The sequence below is a fragment of the Lygodium microphyllum genome, chromosome 21 (genome assembly GCF_053477565.2).
Source record: "Lygodium microphyllum isolate KBCC chromosome 21, Lygodium_microphyllum_v1.1.10, whole genome shotgun sequence".
Lineage (NCBI taxonomy): Eukaryota > Viridiplantae > Streptophyta > Polypodiopsida > Schizaeales > Lygodiaceae > Lygodium > Lygodium microphyllum.
Window position 1 is genome coordinate 71,807,926 of NC_141155.1, and position 24,263 is coordinate 71,832,188.

A 24,263-nucleotide genomic window follows, 5' to 3' on the forward strand; every position below is an offset into this window, starting at 1 on the left:
TTGAACTTTGCTAATGTTTATGATCAACTTTGCAATGGCCAAAAGGCATGAGCACATTGTGCTTAGAGATGGATTTCTGACATAGTTACCAGGAACGGGGAACGGGACCCCCTGGAATGGAGGGAACGCCCAAAGTGAGGGAACGAGAACGGTATATATATATATATCTCTCTCTCTCTCTATATATATATATATATATATAGAGAGAGAGAGAGAGAGAGAGAGAGAGAGAGAGAGAGAGAGAGAGAGAGAGAGAGAGAGAGAGAGAGAGAGAGAGAGAAGTGATCTGCACTGTGCGTCAGTCCTCCTTCGAGATCAGCTCGTCATACACGATGGCTGGTTTGGATCTGGATTTCATAGACCAAACGGTGGCAGCACTTGGCCCAGATTCTGATGCCGAGGAACCGGAGGATATGGTTCCGTGCCCTGAAGAGATGCCCCCGGGTCCTGACATCCCGCCTGCAGGTAAACGTACCAAGCATACCTCGGAAGAGATAGGTGTTCTTCAGGAGCGTTCCTATGCGCAGGTTGCTTCGGATTCTGTGGACTCTCAGGAGGTGGACTGGGAGCATCTGCTGGAATTTGCCAACACTCTGCTTGGCGAATATGTTCAACATAATCAGGAAGCCTTCTCTGACTCTGCACCTGAAGATGTTCTGGAAGCCACCGTCAACCCCAAAACTGTCCTACGCTCCTTTTCGGTGTTTTATGATCGCGCTGTGATACTCTTCTTCACTGGTCGAATCCCGTTGCTTTCCCGTATTCGCCAATGGCTGCAGAGTCTGCTACAAGAGGAATGTGTTGAAGAGATTTTTGTTGGGTCTCGAGGTTTTTTTGAGGTCCTCTTGAAAACTGAGACGCACCGTGCTGCTCTACTGTCTAAACTGCCTTTGTTTTTCGATCGTCGGTTGGTTCATGTGGTTCCATGGCGCCCGATGGCCGATTTTCAGCACCTCCTGCAACGTGAATGCCCTGTGTGGGTAGAAGTGGAAAATTGTCCGGCTGTTTATTGGCCGCTATTGAAGGATGCTATGGCCGCTGTGGGCACGGTTCTGGTCCCTCCCAGTCTCAGGGCTGTGAATCGCAACCGCTTGTGCATGCTATGGGATACTGCAAGGAAACGACCTGCTTGGTTACGCCTCAATTGCTCTGGCATGCATCCGTTATACTTTCGTTTGAAATGGGGCAATTTTGCAGGCCATTGCTTTTCCTGTGGACAGTTGGGGCACTTTATGGCCGAATGCCCAGAGCAGCAACACATTTCAGATGCGGGCCATGTTGCTCCGTCCATGGAAGATATGGTGTGTGATGCTCCGTCGCTGGATACTATCCACCCGCCCCAAGTTCTGGCCAAAGGTAAACAATAGGTTTCGGGTTTGGATTCCCGTGCCACTGATTGGGTTGAAGTCCGTGCAAAAAAAGGCAACAGGATTGTTGCTGGCATGGAGCGTACTGTGCCTACTACCTCCCAAGATTCCATGCGTACATACATGCGCAGGAAGGAAATGTTGTCTCCCGAGCGCTCTGCTCCTGCTATGGTTTCCTCAGCCCCCCGTCCTCAGCCCGCCAAGAAAATGTATTCGGATCGTCTAAAGGGTCCACCTGCAAAGCTGGCTTTTGATACCAGAGGCAACGTCATTACCCCGTGGGACCGTCGTTATCCACGTTCCAACCCCAAGCAAGCAGATATGCCGTCTACTTCCAAATCTGGTCCTCAGAACTCTTTTGCGGTGTTGGCGGATTTCTTGGATGAGGGAGTCCTGGACATTCTCGCCGACAAAGTCAAATCGAGGCAAGCTGTGCCTCGTACCTGATTGTGTTTTGCATACACATGAAAATAGCCACGTGGAATGTGCGAGGAATTTGTTCTCGACACAAGCAACATGCCATGTGGACTGCATTGTATGAGAATTAGTGGGATGTCCTGTGCGTTGTGGAGCACAAGAGTCACGGTGACGCTGGAAAAGTTGTGGATTGCCATGGCTTTCGTTTGTTCTATGCAGGAACACAGGCCATGCATTATTCGGGTGTGTTAATGATTGTACATGCCAAATATCAGCCTGTTCTTATTAAAAATGATGTTCATGGCCGCTTTTTGGTGGTTGAAATTTTACTCGAAGGGGAAATCTTATGGTTACTTGGCCTCTATGCTCTGAATGATTCGTTATCTCGCCGGGAGCTTTGGCAGACTTTGCAGACTTCCTTGTCACTTGGCAGACGGGGCTTCTTCATGGGGGATTTCAATATGTGTGTTGATTCTTCCCAGTCCACATCGGAGCACTCGGTAATGGATGCGCCGGAAAGTCGTATGTGGCATGCATTGGCTCTTGCTGTTCTTAAGCAAGATCTCTGGTCCTGGCTACACCCGTCTTCTACAGGCTTTACTTTCCATTCGGCCCAGTATGCAACAACATGGTCGCGGTTGGACCGTATATATATCATGCAGAATGATGATTTTCTGCCTGAGATGCTCGAAATAAAAGTGCTGCAGCAATATGCCTTGTCGGACCATTTCCCTCTGCAGTTCGAGTTGCTTGCACAACCCATTGCACCTTTCAAGCAATTTCTGGAGAGACTCCCTTTGCGTTTCAACTCGTTCTACTTGAAGCATGCAATTTTTCAGGGCTATATACAGCAATTGCTTGACAGATTCTTCTTGGACTTTTCCTCTCAGGGCACTGCGTCATTTGAAAGATTGCTCTCTAATGTGTAGCGGGTTGCTCGCCAGTATGGGATCTATCATGCCTCTCTTTGTCGGCGCCGTCGACAGGCCGCGGAGGACCTGCTGGTTTTGGTTCGCTCCCTGCTGGTGGACACTCCGGATGATGCATTTCTGCTTGCACTGGCCATGCGGGTGGCCGATCTTATTAAAGACTTTCAGTTAAAATCGTATCAGCAGGCCAAATTGCAACATCTGACAGAGACTTTGCAAGATAGTGCATGTCAGACCCATAAGTTCTTTCGAGCTCTCCATGCCTCTCCTGCTCGAGAGAATATGACCAGACTCGAGGATGCAGAAGGCCACCTTATCCTGGATCCACAGACTATTGTGCATATGTGCAGGAATTATTTCCGTGACCTTCTCGGTTCCGCTTCTCCACCTTCAGCCCAAATTACTCAGGCCCGTTTGGTTTTTTATGACCTGGTCCGCAATCAGCTTCCGCAGGCCATGCAAGCTACTATGGAGTCAGATATTGGTGAGGCAGAGGTTATGGACGTCCTGTTACACTTGCCCAAAGATAAAAGTCCGGGTTGGGATGGTCTTACCAATGAGTTCTTTGAAGCTTTCGCTACCCAACTGGCGAAACCATTACAGGCTTTGTTTCAGCAGGTGTGGGAAACGGGGATCATGCCTCCCTCATGGAAACAAGGACTTATTAAACTGCTTCCAAAAGTTCCTTCGCCATCTAAGTTGACACAGTGGCGCCCAATTTCTTTGATGGGTTCCATGTACGAAATCTTTTCCAAAGTAATGGTGAATCGGCTCCATAAGCATCTCCCTGCCCTTGTGCACCCTCTCCAGTATGGTTTCATTAAGGGCCGAAATATTCTACACAATGTTTTGAATGCCCAATTGGCCATTGATTATGCCAGGCATTCTAATCAGGAGGTAGTACTGATTCAACTGGACCTGGAAAAGGCTTTTGACTATCTGGATTGGTCTTTCGTTGCTGAACTTATGTCTGCTATGGGCTTTGGTGCTCGGATGTCTCGTCTAATCTACACCATTAGTGCTGCGGCGTCTTCGCGAGTCATGCTGAACGGAGGTGTTACTGAGCCATTTGTCCTTGCCCGTTCTGTCAGACAGGGGTGCCCTTTGAGCCCTTTATTCTTTGCCCTTGCAACACATCCAGTCCTTTCCATGTTATCACATATGGCCGCCTCTTCCTAGTTGGCCGGACTGTCGCTTCCTACAGGACAGCACTTCATTAGCCAATCCCTGGCGGATGATACCTTTATGATTTTGCGTGCGGACAAGGATAACCTTCGAAAAGCATTGGATGTTTGGGGTCTCTTTGGTCAGGCGTCAGGCCTTCGTATCAATGCGCTCAAATCAGCCATTCTAAGCTGCACGGAGTCGGATTTGCAGTCCTTGGTCTGGCAAGGTCTGGTTGTTCCTCGTGGCTCCATTGTCAGGCATCTTGGCTATCCTTTGGGTGTTGATGTTCCTCCAAAGTAGCTTTTGCAGTGGATTTCTCAGAAAATGGTGGCTAAGTTTATGTATTGGAAGTCTCAGTCCTGGCCCTTCCATGTTCGCCTCAAAGTAGCCCAGATAATTATGTTGCCAATGATCACATATTTCTTGCCATTGTTGCCCTAGACTACTACGACTCTGAATGCTCTTACTCAGTCTATTCGCTTCATGCTATGGAAGAAGGACTCATTGCATGCAGGTATTTCCTGGATCTCGTGGTCGCATGCGTGCACCCCCAAACGCATGGGTGGCGGAGCTATTTTAGATGCCCAAACTCACATGCAGGCACTTCGTTGGTCTCTTTTCCGCGCCATGTGTTCGGATCATCATCCGTGGGTCGCTATAGCCCGTTATTTCCTTGAGGGCCATGGGCTTCTGCATGGCAATACCCAAATCCGGAGTTCTTGGTGGCATGTTCTTAATGCTGATTCGCGGTTCTCCAGTTCTTCTTCATCGCTGCTTACTCATTTGGTATGTTCCTGGAAACACGTCCTTCAAAAGGCTCAGTGGCATCCAACGGAGGATCGCTTGGCTACTAACTCTTTTCAATTGGAATTACTGGCAGTCTCGCGTTTACTTTCGTGGGAAGGTAAACATGAGCTTAGACCACAATTCAACCGGATGGCACGTTTGGGCTTGTCTTCGGTTGCGGATGCCACCCTTGCCAGTCGCAATGTGCTTATATCGTTTCGTACAGCTAGGAGGCTTTTCTGGATCCCTCGTGGATATAGGCCTTTATGGGAACAGCTTTTGACGGTGCTCCAGAGCAGACAACCCTTTCCTGCTCTTGCTTCGGATCATCCCTGGCAGGATTGGGACCTACAAGGCCGGCTGAATTTGAGCAAAGCTTCTGCTAACCAAGTGTATCATCTTCTGATTAAAGAACATCAATGGCTACTTACTAAAGCGAATGCTTTATGGGGATTGCGTAAATCCCGGTCATGGTGGAGGGCAACTGTGATGGAGGGCTGGTTGAACAAGACACCCTTTAAATATAAAGTCTTTCTTTGGAGAGTGATGATTGGGGGTCTTCCGCTTGCTTCGGCTCTTTCCAAGCGACGAATCTCCAATGGCACCTGTTTCTTTTGCACCACTACTATGGAATCCGCCCGCCACCGATTTATTTCTTGCCCCGTCGCTAAGAAAGTCTGGTTATTTTTGTCGGCTGTTTGGCGAGGGGTGGTTGGTATTACCCTGCGCCCCTTTGATTGGGTTTTTGCCAGCCCAAATACCCTACTCCCGCACAGCCACATATGAAGCTCATGTATCACTTTCTTCGATACTGGGGCTGTTGGCATAATTGGACAATTCGGAATGCTTTTCTGTTGGACTCCGCCTCTAATGTTCAGCGGCATATTGTGAGGCTTAAGGGCCTCTTGTATTGGCAATTAGCTCTTCTCCATCGTTCTGATTTGCTCTCTACGGAGGACTTCCGTCCCTGGCATATGGCAATTTCCTCCGCATCCTTGCCATGACATTGTAACTTGTAGTTCTTAGAACCTCTTCACATGATGGCTTGGATTGTCGTCATGTATCTTGTAAGAGAGAGAGTCAACACTTGTCTTAGAATGTAGAGAGAGAGATCATATCAACCATAATTCATGAAATTAGACTCTAGAGACATAATAATCAAGTTTTAACAATAATAAAGATTCAAAACATTGTAACCAGCAATGGATTGTCGCCTTTATAATTAAACATTGTAATCAACAATGTTGCATAAGTCCAACTGGCAACAAGTGTGCATTGCAAAAACACAAAATATGCACTAAACTTGAAAGCCTAAATAGTAAAGATCCAAGTTACAAGAGCTCCAATTTCCAAGTCAATACTCTAAAGTTGCAAAAGGCTAGCTACTAAGTGCTCTGATTTATGGAAGATGGCTCCACTGTGCCTGAATGCTCATCCTGTTGAACAACATCTTGCCCATCATCATCACCATCATCATCATCGTCATCTTTTTCCCAACATATAAAAGAATCAGCCTTTGCAACTGATGTACGAGCTAGCAAGCGAAGATTGGAGCTCACATAAACTAGGTCATTCGTCTTCATTGTACCAAGACGATTTCTCTTCTTTGAGTGAATGTGATTGAATGAGCTCCATAGTTGCTCTAAACAAGAAGAGTTAATTGTTTGGCTAAGAATACGAAGAGCCAAACTTTGCAACTCTGGAGCTTCTGCCCCATAGTCCTCCCACCATAAAGCAGCCCCAATATTTGTCCTGTCCTCTAGTGCATCCTCTGTACCAAACATCCCTAATGTTTGCCGATATACAGAGAGCTGATTTTTAATTTTGCGTTGCATTTCACGGCTGGGATAAAGCCTTGCAAGCAATGTGTTCCAAGCCTTGACCACCTCAAGGTCTCTTTCTTGCATCTTTCCTTGAAACTCAGGATTAAGCACATATGCTGCAGCATGCATAGGAGAGTCATACTCATCCCATCTGTTGATGCATAACTCCTTGATCTGTTCATACCTATCTGCATTTGGTTTCAAACTCTCCAACCTCTCAATCATGCGATCCATACCTTCATAGATCTTCCCAATGCATGGATCCATTCCATCTGCAAGCCTCAACATGTGCATAATAGGATCAACCATTTGGTTGGTGCGATTAACCTCATCCCAAAAATCTCTATCAGAAACATATACATTACATAACATAGCCCGAAACATATGCATTACATAACATAGCAGTAGGAGTGGCAGCCCCAGTCCAATTTTCATACTCATCACTAGCAAATAGCTCCCTAATTGCACCTTTGCAATAGTGTAATCGACCAAGCATAAGAAAGTTATATGCAAATCGTCTATCCGAGTATTTAAGAAGTTCTTTGTCACTTCTCTTGCGAAACTCAGCATGCAAGTACTGATGATTACATATAAATGTGATAATCTTGTTGCCTTTCGCAATAAGAGATGCAATCCATGGCAAGTCCCCAATATCCTTCAACAAGTTATTCAAGCAATGCGCCATGCATGGACTAAAGGTGATATGTGGATACATTGCCATTAAAATGTTTCTTGCTGCCCTGTTTGTAGGTTCACCATCTGCCACAAACTGCACTACATTTTCTGCCCCAACAGCCTGCACTGCCTCGCACCACTCGGATGCCAATACATCTTCACTCTTTCTAGTCTCTGAAGCATCATGACTACCAATGAAGTATACATCTCCACGAAAATATGCAACAACACCATGTATGGATCTATGGCGTGTGTCACTCCATCCATCTGCTATCAATGTCACTCCATTTCTTGCCCATTGATTGCGAATATTTGCTATTGCAATCTCTATGGCTACTTTCTCCTTTTGAAGCAATGTAGTCCTGATAGTTTCTGATGAAGGGGGCTTATATGTGGGTCCATACTCTGCAATCTTTGTCATCTAATTTAAAAAATAAGGTGACCTGGCTGATTTGAATGCAATATGGTCATGGTAAAAAAAGTGTGCCACTGCTGCATCTGTTTCCTCTTTTTTCTTTGGTTCCCATGAAGTGTGCAATGAACTCTGTTTAACACCCCGACTTGTTGCCACTGATGGCCCACGAGAAGGCTGCGTAGCCACTAATCCTGGTGGTCTTCTGCATGAAGCACCATGCCCTGCTGGCCTTGGAGTCCATGTTGTTGGATCCACTGCTATATTTGGCGTCCTCCTGGCATGTGAATTCCCCATAGAAGTGGATATGCGGTCAAGTAACTCCTGCCTTTTCTCAATTGATACATTGGTGCAAAAACGCACCTCTTTCCCCTCCTCATGTAGAAGATGGGCTCTCACATAATCAGCCCCACTAGTGCGAGCATAAGGGCAAAGTTTGCATTTCCAGCCCCTCCACCTCTCAATGGCACCCCTGCATCTACCTCATCCCACCATGACCAAGTAGTGCTTCGACTTCGTCCAGTTGTTGACGAAGTACGTGCTGAGGATGATGAAGATCCCATAGATGTCAATGCTGCTATCTATATAGAAGTGACAAATAATCAGTAAACTTCAATGAAATTACAGAAATTTGCAGCCAACATTTCAACATCCATGCGTCAAAGTTCAATGAAATTGCAAAAATTTCAACCAAAGTTGAAAGTCCAATGAAATTGCAGAAATTTCGGCCAAAATTTCAATATGTGTATCGAGAATCTAGATTTCTCGGACCTCACCTAATCGCGGGCGGGAGTCAGACCAAGCAATCAATAGAGGTGTACCGTGTGCCGCACGCTACGTAGGCAGGAGAGGCAGGTGGGAGAGTCAGGTGGGCAGAAGTGGGCACGGCCTTGGCGAGGTAGGTGTGGCAGGCGGAGCAGGTGAGTGAAGCGGGAGCAGGCGGAGCTGGAGCAGGAGCAGGAGCAGGAGCGGAAGCAGGAGCAGGAGCAGGCGGAACAGGCGGGCAACAGGCGGGAGTGTGGAGAAGCAGGCGGGTGACGCGCAAGATGCAAGCGGGCGACATGCGCAAGATGCAGGAGGTGGACGGGTGACAGGCGGGAGAGTAGCGGGCGACAGGTGGGTTGCGGACAACCCTTTTTTTAAAAATTTAAAAATTACCTTGGCTGGAACGGCTGTTCCAAACAAGGAACGGCCAGGGAACGGGCCAAGGAACGGGAGGAAACGTTTCGCCAGCGTTTCCTGGGCTTGTACCTCCCGGAACACGTTAATCCGTTCCTATGCGCCAGAACGGGCATTCCCTGTCTCTATGATTTCTGATGATGTATAGGCGACTGTGTGCCACAAAGCAGTTGAGGTGTAGAGTTATCATTGAAAGCCATGCTCCTTCATATGGAGGATATAGAGGTATTGATGCATTAGTCAAGGAAATTAAGCATTTCTTATATTTGCCAACTTTGAGGCATGATGTAGAGCAGTTTATCAAGGCAAGCATCGTATATTAGAAGGTAAAGCATGATAGGCAAAGGATGTCAAGCTTGTTGTAGCCCTTGCTTATTCCAGATAGACCTTGGCAGAGCATTGCAGTGGATTTTATTTTTGAGCTTTCTAGGACACCTACAGGGAATGATGGGATATGGACTATTATTTGTAGGTTTAACAAGCAAGCCCATTTTATTCCGATAGTGAAGAAAATAAAGGCTGATCATATGGCACGAATGTTTTTGTAGCACCTCTTTAAGTATCATGGTATACCAAAGTCGATCATTGGTGATCGAGACCCTCGGATGACCAGTTTATTTTGGAAGGATTGTTTGAGAATATGGATGCCACGTTTAAATTTTCATCATCCTTCTATTTGCAAACAGATTTCAATCTTTTGAGGTCCTAAATTTTAGACCACAAGACACAATGGGAGCAATATTTGCCATTGGTTGAGTTTGCTTACAACAACATAGTAAGGAGTTTCACTGTCAAACCTCCATTTGAGGTGGTTGAGGGTGGCAAAAAGATACCACCTATTTTGTTGACAAATCTTGGACGTTGATAATCTTCAGAGATTAACATGAAATGCAAAAGAGCACAATTGATTGCCATAGACGTGCTTTGCGGTTTGCAAAGAGCGATTATGTATCACTGTGTTTTGAAAAGGCAAGGCTGAAAAAGATGGAAGGAAGAGAGAGATTGTATCTGAAGTTAAGTATGAGATACTATGGGCCCTTCCAAGTATTGGAAAAAATTAGCAATGTGGCATATCGGTTGAAATTACCTCCACATTGGCGGATACATAATGCCTTTCATGTTAGTTTATTGAGGCCTTTTCGTAGTGATGTGCCAGAGGATGTCTATTGAAATTTAGCCTGAAGTTGAGGAGCTGGATGAGATCTTGGTACCCAAGCAAATCTTGGCACATAAGGAAAGAAAGGTCAAAGGCAAAGTTTCTAGGGGATATCTAGTGAAGTTTCAACACTATTCATCAATGGATGCAAAATGGATGGAAGAGTCATAATTATACTTTACTATGTGTGTGAAGTCAAAATAGTTGAGAAACATTAATTGTGAATGCATCCAATGGATTTCTAGCAATAGTTTTGGACTCTTTTTCAAATTTGTCGGCTAGAAATGTTCAGCAAGGTTTGGAGCATGTGGCATGGTTAGACAATAGTGGTCAATGTTGTGACCATGATGACTTATTGAAATTCCAGTGTAGTATGCTTTTCCTTTGGCACAATGCAATACATTCGAGGGCCATTGAAGGAATTTCGATGGGTAGGTCTGTCACGGTGATGTGAAATTTTTGAGATGCTTTAATTTTGATAATAACATTTGATTAAGTTATTAATTAAATGTGCAAGGTTGTTTAGCACATATGATGCACTTGGCAATTATCTCATGGTAATAGGCTAAGAATCTTGAGGATTCAGTGAGTGTCAGAAGCAAAAGTTGTGATAAGTTATGCCAACTGGGTTTTGGTAGTCAGTAGGTGTCAGTTTTGACCCTAGGATAGTTGTTTGGCCAATAAGTGTAAGAGGTGACACTAGGGACTAGCATTAATTAATTGATTAATGCCATTCTAAGTGTCAACAGACGTTGGAGACCACTCTAGGTTGCAAATTGTTAGTAGATATGTCAGCTCATGTGTGAGTTTGAGCTGCACAGGCTTGGGCACATTATTTAGGTTATTTAGGCATTTTTAATTGTGTACTTTTATGGTCATATTGGGCATTTATTGCTGACCGACCAACATTAAATACTGGCTGACTTGACATATTTTATGGCATTATTTGTGCTTACTTATTTTGGGCTCCTCCTCCTTAGTTGGTCAGTTTACCACCTACAGTTCCCGTGGAGAGAGAAGCTGGTGCCGGTGCCCACGTAGCCAGTGACTCAATATTGTATGCGACAGTCTCCTGTTTGATATATGGATTCCATTTCTCAAGCATACATTAGAGTTCTCATTTGTATTGTGTTCTTTCTTTCCCTTTCTCTTTTGTCTTGTGTTTCAACAATTTATTACAGCTTATGTTTATGCTTCCATTGCTGCTCCACTTCTGACATGGTATCAGATTTCAGGATTTGTGCTCTTGCTGTGTTTTCTTGCTGATTTCAGGACTGTTTTCACCCTTGCTGATTAGGTGACTGCTGCTTCATACAGGCGACTTGTTTTACCTGCGTTTTTTGCAGATTTGCCATTGCTTGCTGTCTACAGCCCCTTTGCTACCTGTGTTTTCAGTTTTCAGGCTGTTGCGATAGTTTTCCAGCCTGTTTGTGGTAGTACTCAGTCTGGATTTTGGTGTTCCCGACTCCTTCCTAGTTGGGCGACTGTATCTACAGGCCGTTTTTGCTGTTTTTGGTAGTTTTTGATTGATTTTTTGATTTTTGTAGCAACTTTTGTCTTCTTTTGGTCAGATTTTGGGTTTTACTGTATGTGAACTCTTGTTTTTTGCAGTCTATGCTCATATTTTGGCTGTGTTCCCTCTCCAAATACCTTATTTTCTCTATTTCTTCTCTAAATCCTCTACAGATGGCTCCTCCATGCACATCCACTGATGATAAGCTCCATGGACTTGATTATCACACGTGGAGTGTGTTGATGAAGGCTTGGTTTCTATAGAAGTGATTCCTTGGGAGGCTTTCATTAGGTTCAGGTGAGGCTCTTGCAGCTTCAGAAAGAGGTTTGAAGATGAAGTCGAAGATCCAGTGTTACCACTGCGGCAAGAAGGGCCATTTATGGAAGGATTGCAAAGAGTTAGCGGCTTCTAGGAAGAAAAAGGAGCAAAAGACGAAGTGGGATGCGGACTTCTCCAACGAGTCATTATCTGTCTCAGCTTTCGACTTAGATTCTCCGGCCAAGGCAAAGTCCAAGGCGTGGAAGGGATCCTCTTCTTCGGATTGTGGGAAGGGCTTGGTGGCCCCTTTCTTAGCTACTTTCTAGTGGTGGCGATGAGGTCATCCCTTACGACTCTTCAGTGCAAAAGAGGGAGTGTGAGAGGGTGGTGAGATGGGGCAGCCGCGCGTCATCTATATTTCTATATAGATGCACATAGTTGCCTCCGTACGACGTACGGTACTGTCCGTATGGTACGATTCATACGGTATTGCACGATACGTATCTGTACAAATTCATGTGTGATTTTGGGCCAATTTGGGCCATTTGCCTGCGTGTCCTGTGTCCCGCGTCCCACGTTTCCTGCACCCCCGCCTTTATTCCTGTGCATTCCGCTTGCCTGTGTGGCACTTTTTGCGAGGGGTGGGGAGCCTTGGATACCTCATTCCACCCCCTTTTCCAGCCATGCACTCGCCCCTCCCCCTCCCCCTCCCTTTGCCAGCCAACCCTCTTTGGATTTCTTCCAGCTGGCAGCCCTCTCTTTGACCGTTGACCCCTCTTTGAGTGTTTGAACTTTGATCCTTTTCCCATCTACAAAAGGTGCTCCTCTCCTCCATGCTTCCACACCAATTCAACAAGCACTTACCATTCTCATCTTTCTCTCTTGGATCTTGATTCTTGAATGGATTTGTGATTTGTCATTCTCAAATCTAATCTCCCATCCTCTCTTTCCCGCACCCTATCGAAGCATTTGCCATTCTCAAATCTCATCTCCCATCCCCTCTATCTCTCACCCTATCAAAGCATTTGTCATTCTCATCTCCCATCTCTCTCAAGTTTCAAGAGTCTAGAATCAAGCATCTCTCTCTCTTCGGACTCCCATCGCATCCAAGTCATCCCCCCCCTTGGTCCGAGTCAACCCCACCTGGTCCGAGTCACCTGCCTTGGTCCGAGCTAGCCCACCTCCCCTAGTCCGCATCGCCAAAATATATCTCCTCCCCCCCCCCCCCCCCCCCCCGGGCGCAGAAATTGCCCACGGAGACTTGCTTGCTGAGGTGTAGAACTTGCCCGTAGAAATGTCAGGGTCTACCAAGAAAGACCAGAGAGCGTCCCCACGTACGCGAGGGGAAAAGAGTGAAAAATACTCAGCCCTTTGGAATAGCGTTGACAAGGTGAAAGACACCCATGTACAAAAGAGCATCGAGGCACTTCGCGACATATGTAAGATCCAGGACCAAGACATGGACAACATCAAGGAAATGACGAGGGCCATGTGTGATGAAGCCATTGAGCAGGTAAAGGATGAGACAATCCACAAGATGCAAGAGTGGAAGAATGAATATTATGAAGAGGCTAGAGCTCACTTCACATCCTAGCAAGTGGATATCAAATCCTTTCTCCAAGAGAGAAACCGAGCCATCACAGAACTCCAACAGGAAATTACTGGCTGCAAGAGCCAGCTCGACCTCGTTAGGAAGGAAGAAGGGGAGATCACAGAATCAATGCCTGAGAAGGTGAAGTTAGAAATCAACAAGATGAAGACCCAAATGATGAAGGAGATCAACACATGGGCAGCGGTCGTGAAATATGCACAAGCTGACACAACGGAACACTCCAAATGGATCGAAGTAGCAAAAAAGACCCCCACGAAGAAGGAGTTCATCAACGCAGCCATCATGGAAGAGAAGAGGAAAATCAGAGCCCTCCATGTCAGGGTGGTCGGGTGGAAAGAGGGAAACAACCCTATGGAGGATGCCAAAGGCATTTGTGAGAAAATGGGGGTGGAGGACCCCTCCACCGTGGAAAAGACGTGAAGGGTAGGCAAGGAATTAGACAAAGGACGGCTCCTCATCCTGAAATTTAACGACTTAGAGTCACGACGTGCCTTCCTCTCCAAAAGAACAACCCTCAAAGGATAGAAAATATATCTGGAAGACGACCTCACCCCAGCCCTAGTGGCCCACAGACGGAAATGTATGCCACAAATCATGGAGGCATGCAAGGCAGGCAAATGGGCGGTCTATAGGGACGAGCGCATCATCATCATGGAGAAGCGCCAATGACGGGGCGCGGCCTATGAGACATAATTGAGATTTGCAGTGTGGAACTGTAATGGAGCCATGAGAACAGATGTTGGGCTCTTCCAGGAAACCTTCATGGGTAGGGACATAGTCATGTATACAAAGACACACCAGAGCCCAGACACACACCTACCAACAGTGAGAGGCTACAAATGGGAGTTAGCTTGCCACCTCCGGGCTAGATCGTGAGGGGGGACCAGAGGGTTGGGGGGAGTGGCAATACTCTATAGGGAGGAGCTACAACACATTGTACAAGCCATGAAGAGGGACGGTGAAGCCCGTTTCATGTGGATCAGGATACATACAAACCGCCCATGAGATATATATGTTGCAGTATGCTACTTCGCCCAAGCAAATTCCCTGAATGCGACATCGGGAGGGCTGTCCCTGTACCTACCCCTATATGAGGATATCATGCACTACTCAAGCATAGGAGACGTCTTGCTGATAGGGGACTTCAACGCTTGCATAGCGCAGAGCCAAGTCCCCTTTTTGAGACCGAAGACTACATGTACCGAGAGCTGGCACCAGAGGAGTTGGGGACATCATGTGACACAATTGTGTGCACAGAGTGTGGAGACTATTTACTAGCACTAGGAGGGGTACACGAACTAGCCATCCTTAACGACGTGGCCAGATGGCAGCCTAGGTCTGATGCACTCACATGCTTTCCACATAAGCATGCATCCAGAGGCTCGGGAGGAGGCAGCACAGTGGACTACCTGTTAGGGCCGCCTGTCCTAATCTCGGACATACAAGGCTTCACATCTCACCACGCCCACTGGCGGTAGCAGCAGACGATGCATACCTCCAATTTAGCATGATATGTAATTACAAGGGGACCCCCCCAATGAGCAATCCTCAAAGATTACCCAGATACCACTTCATCAGGATGACGGCGAGTGCCTACTGAGATCATCTGTACTGGAGCCTATAGGAGATGGACCCACACACACCCCTGGAGGAGTTCACGACACAACTGGCCAGGACCTGTCACACATCAGCCACGCGTACTTCCCCCACACACACCCCCACTCCACCCCTCCTAGCAAGAATGCCCCGTGGAATTGCTGGTACGATGATGAGGAATGCAAGGAAACCCACCTCCACCTCCAACAAGGGGAAGCCGAAGGGAAATACAAGTAGCTCGCAGTGGCTGAGGTGGAGTAGGCTGAGTTGCCCGTTGTCCACATCCTCTTGGAGGAGTACCAAGAGCCACAACTCTGGGCCTAACTTCTTCACCGCTGACATAATCCCAAAGATTCTTTGCAATTAGCACATTCTTCATCATGAAGGACCAGAGAGAATAGTTGTTACCATCCAACCTATCCTCCTTGGATATGTAAGTAAATAAATGATGCTGATCAGAGAGCAAAAGACCAATGCCTCAAGCTGGACCAACCTGGAAATCTCAGAATTTCCAGACATTACAGCAAGTACTTTGCTGTAATTAGCAAATTGAAGCACATTCTGTCAAAAGTGTCTGAAATTCATGCTGTCCAAGGTGCAATAAATGCTCAGCAGCACTGGAAATGCAAAGCCCCTAAATTTCTTGTCCCAAAATACACAAAATCAGTCTATTTCAGACTGTCACAGACGTACATGCGTCAATCACTGAGCTAACTACAGAAGGCCCAAATGTTTGGCCCAAAATGCACAAAATCTCAGTTGTAATTGTGTCCCTGACATGTAGTGGAATTGAGAATGCTTGCCTGGGCAACAAGCCCCTTCTAGGAGATGAACTCTGAATTAAAAAATTGAAGGGTCCAGAACTGGGACAAAGTTGGTGAGCGTTGGAGCTCAACGGGCGGGCTGTGCAGATGGCGCATAGGACCAGGTGGGCTGTTCTCCAGGTGGCGGGTGCTGTGTAGGTGGTGCGCTGGGGAGCTAGCGTTGTATGGCAGACTGCGGTGCTGCAGAGGGCTGCACAGACAACTGTAGGGAGCTGCCGGGTAGCACCTGTAGTGGCGGAGGCGCAACAGGAAAAGGCTCTACATAGGTGGACTTGGCGGGCACAGACAGGCGCCGTTCAGTGGACTTGGCAGACAGAGAGCACTGTCAGAGGGCGGTGCAGTTAGGGGCTGCCTGTGGAGGGCGGCCTGGCCAGGTGGGCGGCCGTTGCAGTTGGAAGTGCTGGAGGTGCTTGAGGCAGTCTGGTTGCTGGTGGCACCTGTGGCTGAATGCCCAGAAGTTGGAGCTGCAAGTTGGCAGCTCAGCTGGCGGTGGTTAGGAGTTGCGTTGAGCAGAGTGCTGCTCTGATACCAAATGTGAGAAGAGGAGATTGAAGCTCAGCTGAGAGTACAGTAGACAATGTAGAGTGTGGGAGCATGACACCCAATGCAATAATTTGAAGTGTAAGGTGTAAATACAAAGTACAACCCTTAAAACCTTAGGGTTGTAAGAGGGTGTTCCACAATGAATATACACCCTCAGCACTCAGAAGCAATAGAATGGTATGCCAAGCTGTCTGAGACACAACCAATGCTTAGATCTGCAATATACAGAAATCTCCAACAGGCACAAAACAGACAAAATAAAAGCTATGATCAAAATCATCATCATAAAGACTATCAAGAGGGAGAGCTCGTGAGCGTATACTTCTGATGTGAAGACCAGCACACTCTGAATCCTTTCAACATAGGTGGATTGGGCCTTATCAGATTGTAGACAGGATCAGGGAATACACATACAAGGCAAAAAATATAAAGAAGGGGACAACTACATACACGCCAATGTGCAAAGAATCAAACGTTACTTCCAACCTTTTCTGCACGACAGTCCATACCAGCATACACAACCCACAACAATTGCCAACGATCAGCCTTCCCAAAATCAACATGCCAGACATACCTGCATGGCCCAAATGACAGTAACACACTGAGGCAAATCAACTCACAAAGCAACATCAGCGCTCCTTCAGCAAAACTGAGCATCCAAACAAACACAGCAAAGGGAGGACTTACATGGCGGCACCTTCACAACCACAAGCCCACCCCACATCAGCACCATGATGCAGAAAAGAAGAGCCCGATACCAGTGCAATGCAAACATCCATGGTCCGAGAATCTCAGCCACCAGCAACTAAACCAAGAAAGGAGCACGCAGGAGCAGCATCCCAGGCAACAAAACCCAAAACAACACAAAACATTACCCTCCACACATCACCAGAGGTGGCACATGGGGATCACATACAGCTGCTCAGTAAAGACTCCACTGCAGTCACTGCCATGTAAACCTTATCTCCTTTTCCGGGGCAGGGGGGTGACGTGGCATCAAGTGCAAGCATTGACCACTGGCTGATGTGGAAACACTGATGGGCACGTGGCGTCCAGCGTGGAGGATGGTGTGGCAGGTGATGGGCCATCCAGATGAGAGCCCAAGAAAGGGATGGGCACATCTAACTACTATAACAAACTGCTTCTTGGGAAAAGTGGGGCAATATATAAAATAAAGAAGAAATAATGATAAACTCTCCTTTGGTGTTCAAGTAAGGAACTGAGAATAAGCCTGTGGTCTCACACTTCACAATACTATGCAGTTTAAAAAATTTGAGCAAGCAAGCATTTTGCAAATGAATGTTCCGTCAGAAATGCAAAATGTCTTGCATGATCCAAAGCACACCTGCTCATTGAGACGCCACATGAAATAGGGTGGCCAGTGCAACATAACTCAGCTAATGACATGAGCTAGGTCTAGCTCAAGCCTTTTCTAGAACTAATAATGCACCCGTGCAACCTAACTATTAGAAGATGTGTTTACCTCAATTAGGCCCGAGCCTAGCTCAGTTGAGCTTGAGTTTAGATTCTATCATTGGTCTAGCTCAATACTGTTAAGGATTCTTCTACCTCCCCCAGCTTGAATGCCAGTTTTGCAGTTAGTTGCAATCAGATCTGTTGAACAGTTTTTTAGATTTAACTGTAGGAAACACATTTGCAACACAGCAACTTCTTGAGATCTTAAAGTCTTTCTTCCAAATTATTGGGCAATGAAAAAAGGATCCTACCTGCTTCTTACTCCATGTACTCTCACTGTATTTCTTGCTGCCTCTGGAAGTGTCCTGCACTCTTCAAAACACAGATAGACAAGCAGCTGGTTTTCAACCTTGAGCTGCCTGCTACTGCGGCAGGTGACTGTTTATGCATTTACACCTAGTATCACAGCCTATTGTATCTGCAGTTATTTCTTAAACAAGTTGATCATTCCAGGTATAGCAATATTAAATTATGTGTAGCACAAAAATCCCTCTCTTATTCAAGCTCAATGCTATCTGGTCTGATTGCAGGTACACAACGATTACCTCGGTTAGTTGGTTTGAGCATGGCAATTGACATGCTACTGGTAATGTCTCTATATTTTTCTCTAGTTTTAGCTTGATTATGTACAAGCATGCATGTAGTTCCATATCTATTCTGGGGGGTTGGGGGAGAAGAAATTTCTGAAATTTATGCAGAAAATAATGTAACTTACATTTTATAATCATGAATGTTGTTGTGCAGAACTCGAGGATTGTTGGGGCAAAAGAAGCCAGAGAAACAGGTCTCATTGATACAGTTGCCATTGATTCTTATGAAATGGTGGCTCTATCCAGAACACGAGCTTTAGAACTAAGGAACGTTGATACAAAGCATTTTATATCACTACATAGGATGGATCGGCTTGGAGACAAAGATGAAGCTTTGAAAGTATTACAAAATGCACGTGCTTCAGCTAGAAGAAAATTTCGGAATGTGAGCTACCCTTTCTTATGTTTGGATGTAGTTGAAGAAGGACTTTTGCAGGGTGGGGAAAGTGGCACATTGATGGTGAGTACCAAGTTTGTGATGTTAACAAATTTTATACATAACTTTTTAAAAAACGTTTTAAGAATGTGCTGCCATTTTGTTTTGTGGAGAAGTGCGTGCACATGCTTGATTGAAGAAAAGTCTGGGGGATCTTATTTTTAAGGAAAATAGCATTTTTAAATAAACTTAAGTAAAAAGGTCTGGCTACCTCTGGCTAGCACATTGCCATTCAAGCAGAAACTGTTGCTGTGAATTATTGGCTGATCTCTGCATTGCTTCTGCCATTTGGTGATAGACTGATTAAAGTGTTCGCTCTTCTGCACAGAAATTAGGGTTTAGTATGAAATATAGATGGTTAAAAGTTTTGTGAAAGATGTCTTAAATCACTTCCCAGCCTTTTATGACTATGTTCTATTGCTTGTACCATAGTCCTTAGTAAGTTAATGCATGCCTGCGTACCTGGCCTTGGCACTTGTCCACACACATTATTTGGCTTAAGGCCTGCAATTGGTTAGCCTTGGGCCATGTTCACATGAAGAACTTATGTGTGTGTAATAGTTGTGTCCCTTGAACCTTATTTGTGTATAATCAAATGAGGGAGAGATCTGATTTCCTTTGCAAGAAAACTCTAAAATCAGAAAACTCTAAAATCTGCCTCTTGCCTGCTCTAGCCTACATTCAATGCAGTCGCCTACTGCTAGGCACCTCCAAAATGCTGCCACTTGATCGGTATTGCTATTGCCGGCCCTTGGAAGGTGTCTTTTTGTTGTCCCCTGCCTGTTGAGGCCCCCAAATGGCTGTCTTCTACAGCAAATTGCTGTTCTCTGATCAAAACATGGACTAGTAGCTCCCTTCTCTCTCTACTAGCCTGTAAATTGACTGAATGGCTGAGATCCAGTCCTCTAAAAATGTTTATTTTAGTTTGCACGGGCATTTTTTGGAAGTGGTAGCCATCTAAACCCATTTTTTCATATTATCTAGCCAGTTAATTAATTTTATTAGAATTATTAAATAATCTTGTAAATTAATTTCAGCCCTTTTGACCTTGCCCTAAATTCAATGTGTCCATCCATAATTAAATTGGTTATGTGATTTGCAACTTGGAGTGGTCTCCAACCTCTGTTGACCCATAGATTGGCATTAATTAATTGATTAATGCTAGTCCTTAGTATCACCATTGACACTTATTGACCAAATGAATATCCTAGGGTTAAATTTGACACCAACTGACCACCAAAACCTAGTTGGCATAACTTATCACAACTTTTGTCTTTGATACCCACTGCATCCTTAGGGTCCTTGGCGTGTTATCATGAAATAACTGCCATGTGCATCACATATGCTAAACAACCTTGCACATTTGATTGGTATCTTAATCAAATGTTATTAGAAAGATTATAGCATCTCAAAATTTCACGTCTATGTAATAGATCTTCCCCTTGAAATCCTTGCAATTGTCCTTGATTGAACTGCATTATACCAAAGGAAAAGCATACTGCATTGGAATTTTCATAAGGCATCACAGTCACAACATTGGCCATTGTTGCCTAACCATGCAATATGTCCCAAACCTTGTTCAAAATTTCCAGCGAACATAAACATTAGATAATGCTAAGACATAAGCCAGAACTGTTGCTAGAAACCCATTGAATGCACTCATAACTAATGTTTCTCAATTATTCTGACTTTATAATCATAGTAAAGCATATTCTTAGCATAAACCATGGCTGAAACTGTCAATCGTGTTTACTAACATGTTGCTATTCATGGAACCAATTGTAGACCATTGAAAACTAAGCATAAATTGATTGTAAATTGATTGCTTGCTGATGTGAGAACTGATCAGAAATTGCTACAAATGTGATCCTAAACTAATTACAAACTGACTAGTAACTAATGCAAAAGTGATCCCAAAGTTGACCATGAATGGTCTCAAAGTGATTAAAAGCTGAGCTAAAACTGATAAGAATTCGACCTCAAAATTGAGGCAAAAATTCATGCCAAATTGATCATGAACTGATCCCAAACCGATGCAAAAGTGTAGTCTTAGAGCCGTGGTAACAACCATACTCATATGTATACATCTCACAGTGAGTAGTACACTGAGTAGTGACTTCAAGGTAGACATAGTGTTAGCACAGTACCTTGGATGCATACTGCATACATCTGAGATCCACTATATGCGAGAGTTGTCCAAAATTGGAGTAGTGAAAATGCTACCTTCCCCTTGAGTATCAGGCAATGCTCCGGACCCCTGCTCTGCTGAAGTTAAAGTTGGCTCTAACTGAAAGGCATCTAGGTGAAGTTGCAGCAACCAAGGATGGTCTAACAAGTCATCCTCTTTCATCCATTGGTGAATAGTTCTAAAACTTCAACAAATATCTCTTGGAAACTTTACCCTTGATATTTTTTTCCTTGTGTGCCAAGATTTTCTTGGGTGTCAAGATCTCATCCAACTCCTCAACCTTAGGCTGAATTTTAGAAGATATATATTTTTTCGCACATCACCACAAAAAGGCCTCCATAAATTGATATGAAAGGCATTTTGCATCTGCCAATGTGGAGGTAATTTCAGTCGATATGCCACATTGCTGATCTTTTTCAACACTTGGAAGGTCCCATAGTATCTCATACTCAACTTCGGATACAACCTCTCTTTCATTCATCTTTTCTAGCCTTGCCTTTTCAAAATGCAACAATATATAATCACCCTTTGCAAACTGCAAAGCATGTCTATGGCAATTGATTGTCTTCTTTTGCTTTTCTTGTAATCTCTAAAGTGCATACTTTATCTTTACATAGGTTGCATCCAAGTTTTTCATATAATGATTTTTTTTGCAAGTAAAATGTGACTGATTATATTACTTAAAAAAACTGATTACAACGGAGTGCTCATGCTCAATAGACTAGCTAGAGCTGATGCAAAGTCACAATTACATCATGTATACAAGCCTCTCAAGGCGGGGAGGGGATACGGGCAAGAAGCCATGGAGGGGGGGGGGGGGTGTGTATCTCTATCTGGGACTGCCTGTCTGCATCACGAAGAACAGGTCTTGACCGCCCCAGGTGCACATGAATTGACAACGGGGCTCCTGACGAGCCTTGGACTCGCCCTGCACGTGATCCCATCGGCTGCGTAGGGAGTGGATGATGGAGGTCCAGAGCTTTGCTAAGATCGCCTGTACAGAAAGTCTCTCTCTGCTAAAAGTCTCCTGACACCGTGCCTTCCAGATATGCCATCCAATAAGACTGCCTACGATCTCCCATACCTCAGAGCGGTCTGCTATGGGCTTCAGTACCTGGTGAATGGGTAGAGCCTCCAAATCGACAACTGCACACGACCCTGCCTCGATAATGAATATCGTGTTTTGCATCCCGGCCTCATATAGAAGGTGATGGCCTTGGCTAATTGCCTGCTAGCAAAAAGCTCCCCATGAGATACATCTAAGGCCGGGTGCTATACAATGAAGGATGCGGTGTGTTCCTGTCCACACGAGCTGCGCCTCCTCACATGACCAAAGGCAGTGCTTTGGGGTTTCCCGAGGCTACTGTGTGAAGCGCTTACAACCTCCCTCCTACATTTGGGCAAGCCAACTTCCCACCGCCAAGCCTTCATGTGCCACCAGCCATAAAATTTGTGATATCCTTCTCGGCCTCCAGCTCACTCCAGCTCATCAAGTGGTCTGCTCTCCCAGATCCAAAGGCGCCACACCCTGAGCTCCCTCCAAAAAACATAGGGGTTCAGTCGCCATGTCTTTCCTTGAAGGCCCTGTTGTGCTAAGAAATGCACTTAGTCACTTAAACAGTCCCAAAACATGCTTATTTTAGGCTTATTTTAGCCAAAACCCTAAAACGGGGAACGGATCGAGAAAGTTAAGTGGGAGAGGATCTAGAACCCTACTTTTCTACAAATTGGCAGCCAGCCCTCCACTCTTTCACTATCTCGTTTTTGCAGGTTTCAGGTGTTACCGGCTTGCTGCCCACACCTCGGTCACGGAGGACATCTCAGCCCTTGCTGTCCATCACTGTTCCCTACAGTCTGGCGCCTGTTCCCAGCCCTCCACACGCTGATTGCTGCTGTTTCTACCTAGCGACTGATTGCTGTTCATGTGCACTGCTGTCGTACAGCCTGCCACGCCAACAAACTGTTGCATTTGCAGGCTATTGCTGCTGCCCTGACAGTTTTCTCTCTCATGCTGCAGTCGCTGCAGTATTTCTCTCACTTGCCTGCAATTGTTTTTGTCTTTCTCTCTCTTGCAGGCTGTCTTGCTTGCGTTTTCAATATTTCTCTCTCGTGTAGGCTCCATTTTTAGTCTTTCTCTCTCCTGCAGGTTGCTTTGTCTACGTTTTTAGTCTTTCTCTCTTCTGCAGGCTCCGTTTTTGGTCTTTCTCTCTCCTCACTGCTGTCTGCATCAGATCCAGGTTCTCACTGCTGCGTTTGCTAGTGTTCGACATTTGGAGGTTGCCTTCTTGCGATTCGGGATCCGTTCGGAGTAAGACATACTCTCCAGCTCATTACCCCTGCCCTGATCCTAGAGATACAGAAGTTCAAGGTTCAGTATTCATTCACTGCATAGTGTGTTTGCTGCATGAGCATTGTATTATTAGTAGTCATATCATTTCATTTATTCACTGTGTTCATTGTCTCTGAGTTACTCTAACCCTATCCCTAACTGCGTTCTTTTTATCAGTCCGTGCTTTGTCGTATGGTTTCTATTTATGTTTCTGTGTTAGGGTATTTTTCTTTACATGGTATGAGAGCCTGGTACTCTTTGAAAAACCTAGGCCTTTGATCTGAAAGCTCTTCGCAAGAAGCAAGAACAACAATAGGTTCAAATGACTTTGAACACATCAACACCGATTCAGTCTCGAGAGCCTATGCCGAGAACCGAGCGAGAGTGGGTCGATCACCTTGCTCCACAAAGTTCCGACAAGGTGGAAGAAACATCTGAGTACATGGAAGAAAAGATAAGCAAGCTGACTTTTGAGAAAATTGATCATAGCCTATCAACAAAAGAAGATTGAGGAGCTCGAACGAAGGATTGCCCTTTAAGAAAAGCTTCTAAATAAAGGTATGCATGGATTTTACTCTTCAGATGTTGCGTGTAAGTCTGATGATGTTGCAGGGCTGTTGAGACCTCCATCAGGGATGGGCCCCTCTTTTGGAGAGCAAGATTCGGAGTATGTTCCATTTTTTCAGACTCTTCCGTCCTCTCCGGTGCAAGGTACTTTTGATTCGTCTTTTGTGCCTTCTTCTTTTACCTCTTCTGTTTTGCAACATACTGGTAGAGATCATGTGAAAGAAAGAGTTTAGTTTGTTGACTACGGAAAAGGTCCTCTAGAGGACCAATTCTTGTATGTCAATATACGTCGCGGGGATTATAAGAAAAAGCTAGGTAACTCTTTTTCTGTTCTTCCTTCTTTTCCATCTACTTCACATAATCAGAATGAATTTGGTGTTTCTTCCACTTCATTAAATGGTGTATCATCATCTTCATAGT

The 24,263-nt window shown here is 45.3% G+C and overlaps 1 protein-coding gene across 2 annotated transcripts in view; it reads left to right on the top strand.

Moving 5' to 3' along the window:
• The window catches only part of LOC148018132 (peroxisomal fatty acid beta-oxidation multifunctional protein AIM1-like), a 122,371-nt gene that overhangs the window by 67,486 nt on the left and 30,622 nt on the right, over positions 1-24,263 (top strand). For both annotated transcript variants that reach the window (XM_087662289.1, XM_087662290.1), the window contains exons 8-9: positions 18,264-18,319; positions 18,478-18,783. In XM_087662289.1, the coding sequence (XP_087518415.1) occupies positions 18,264-18,319; positions 18,478-18,783 (362 nt within the window). The remainder of the gene's footprint in view (positions 1-18,263; positions 18,320-18,477; positions 18,784-24,263) is intronic.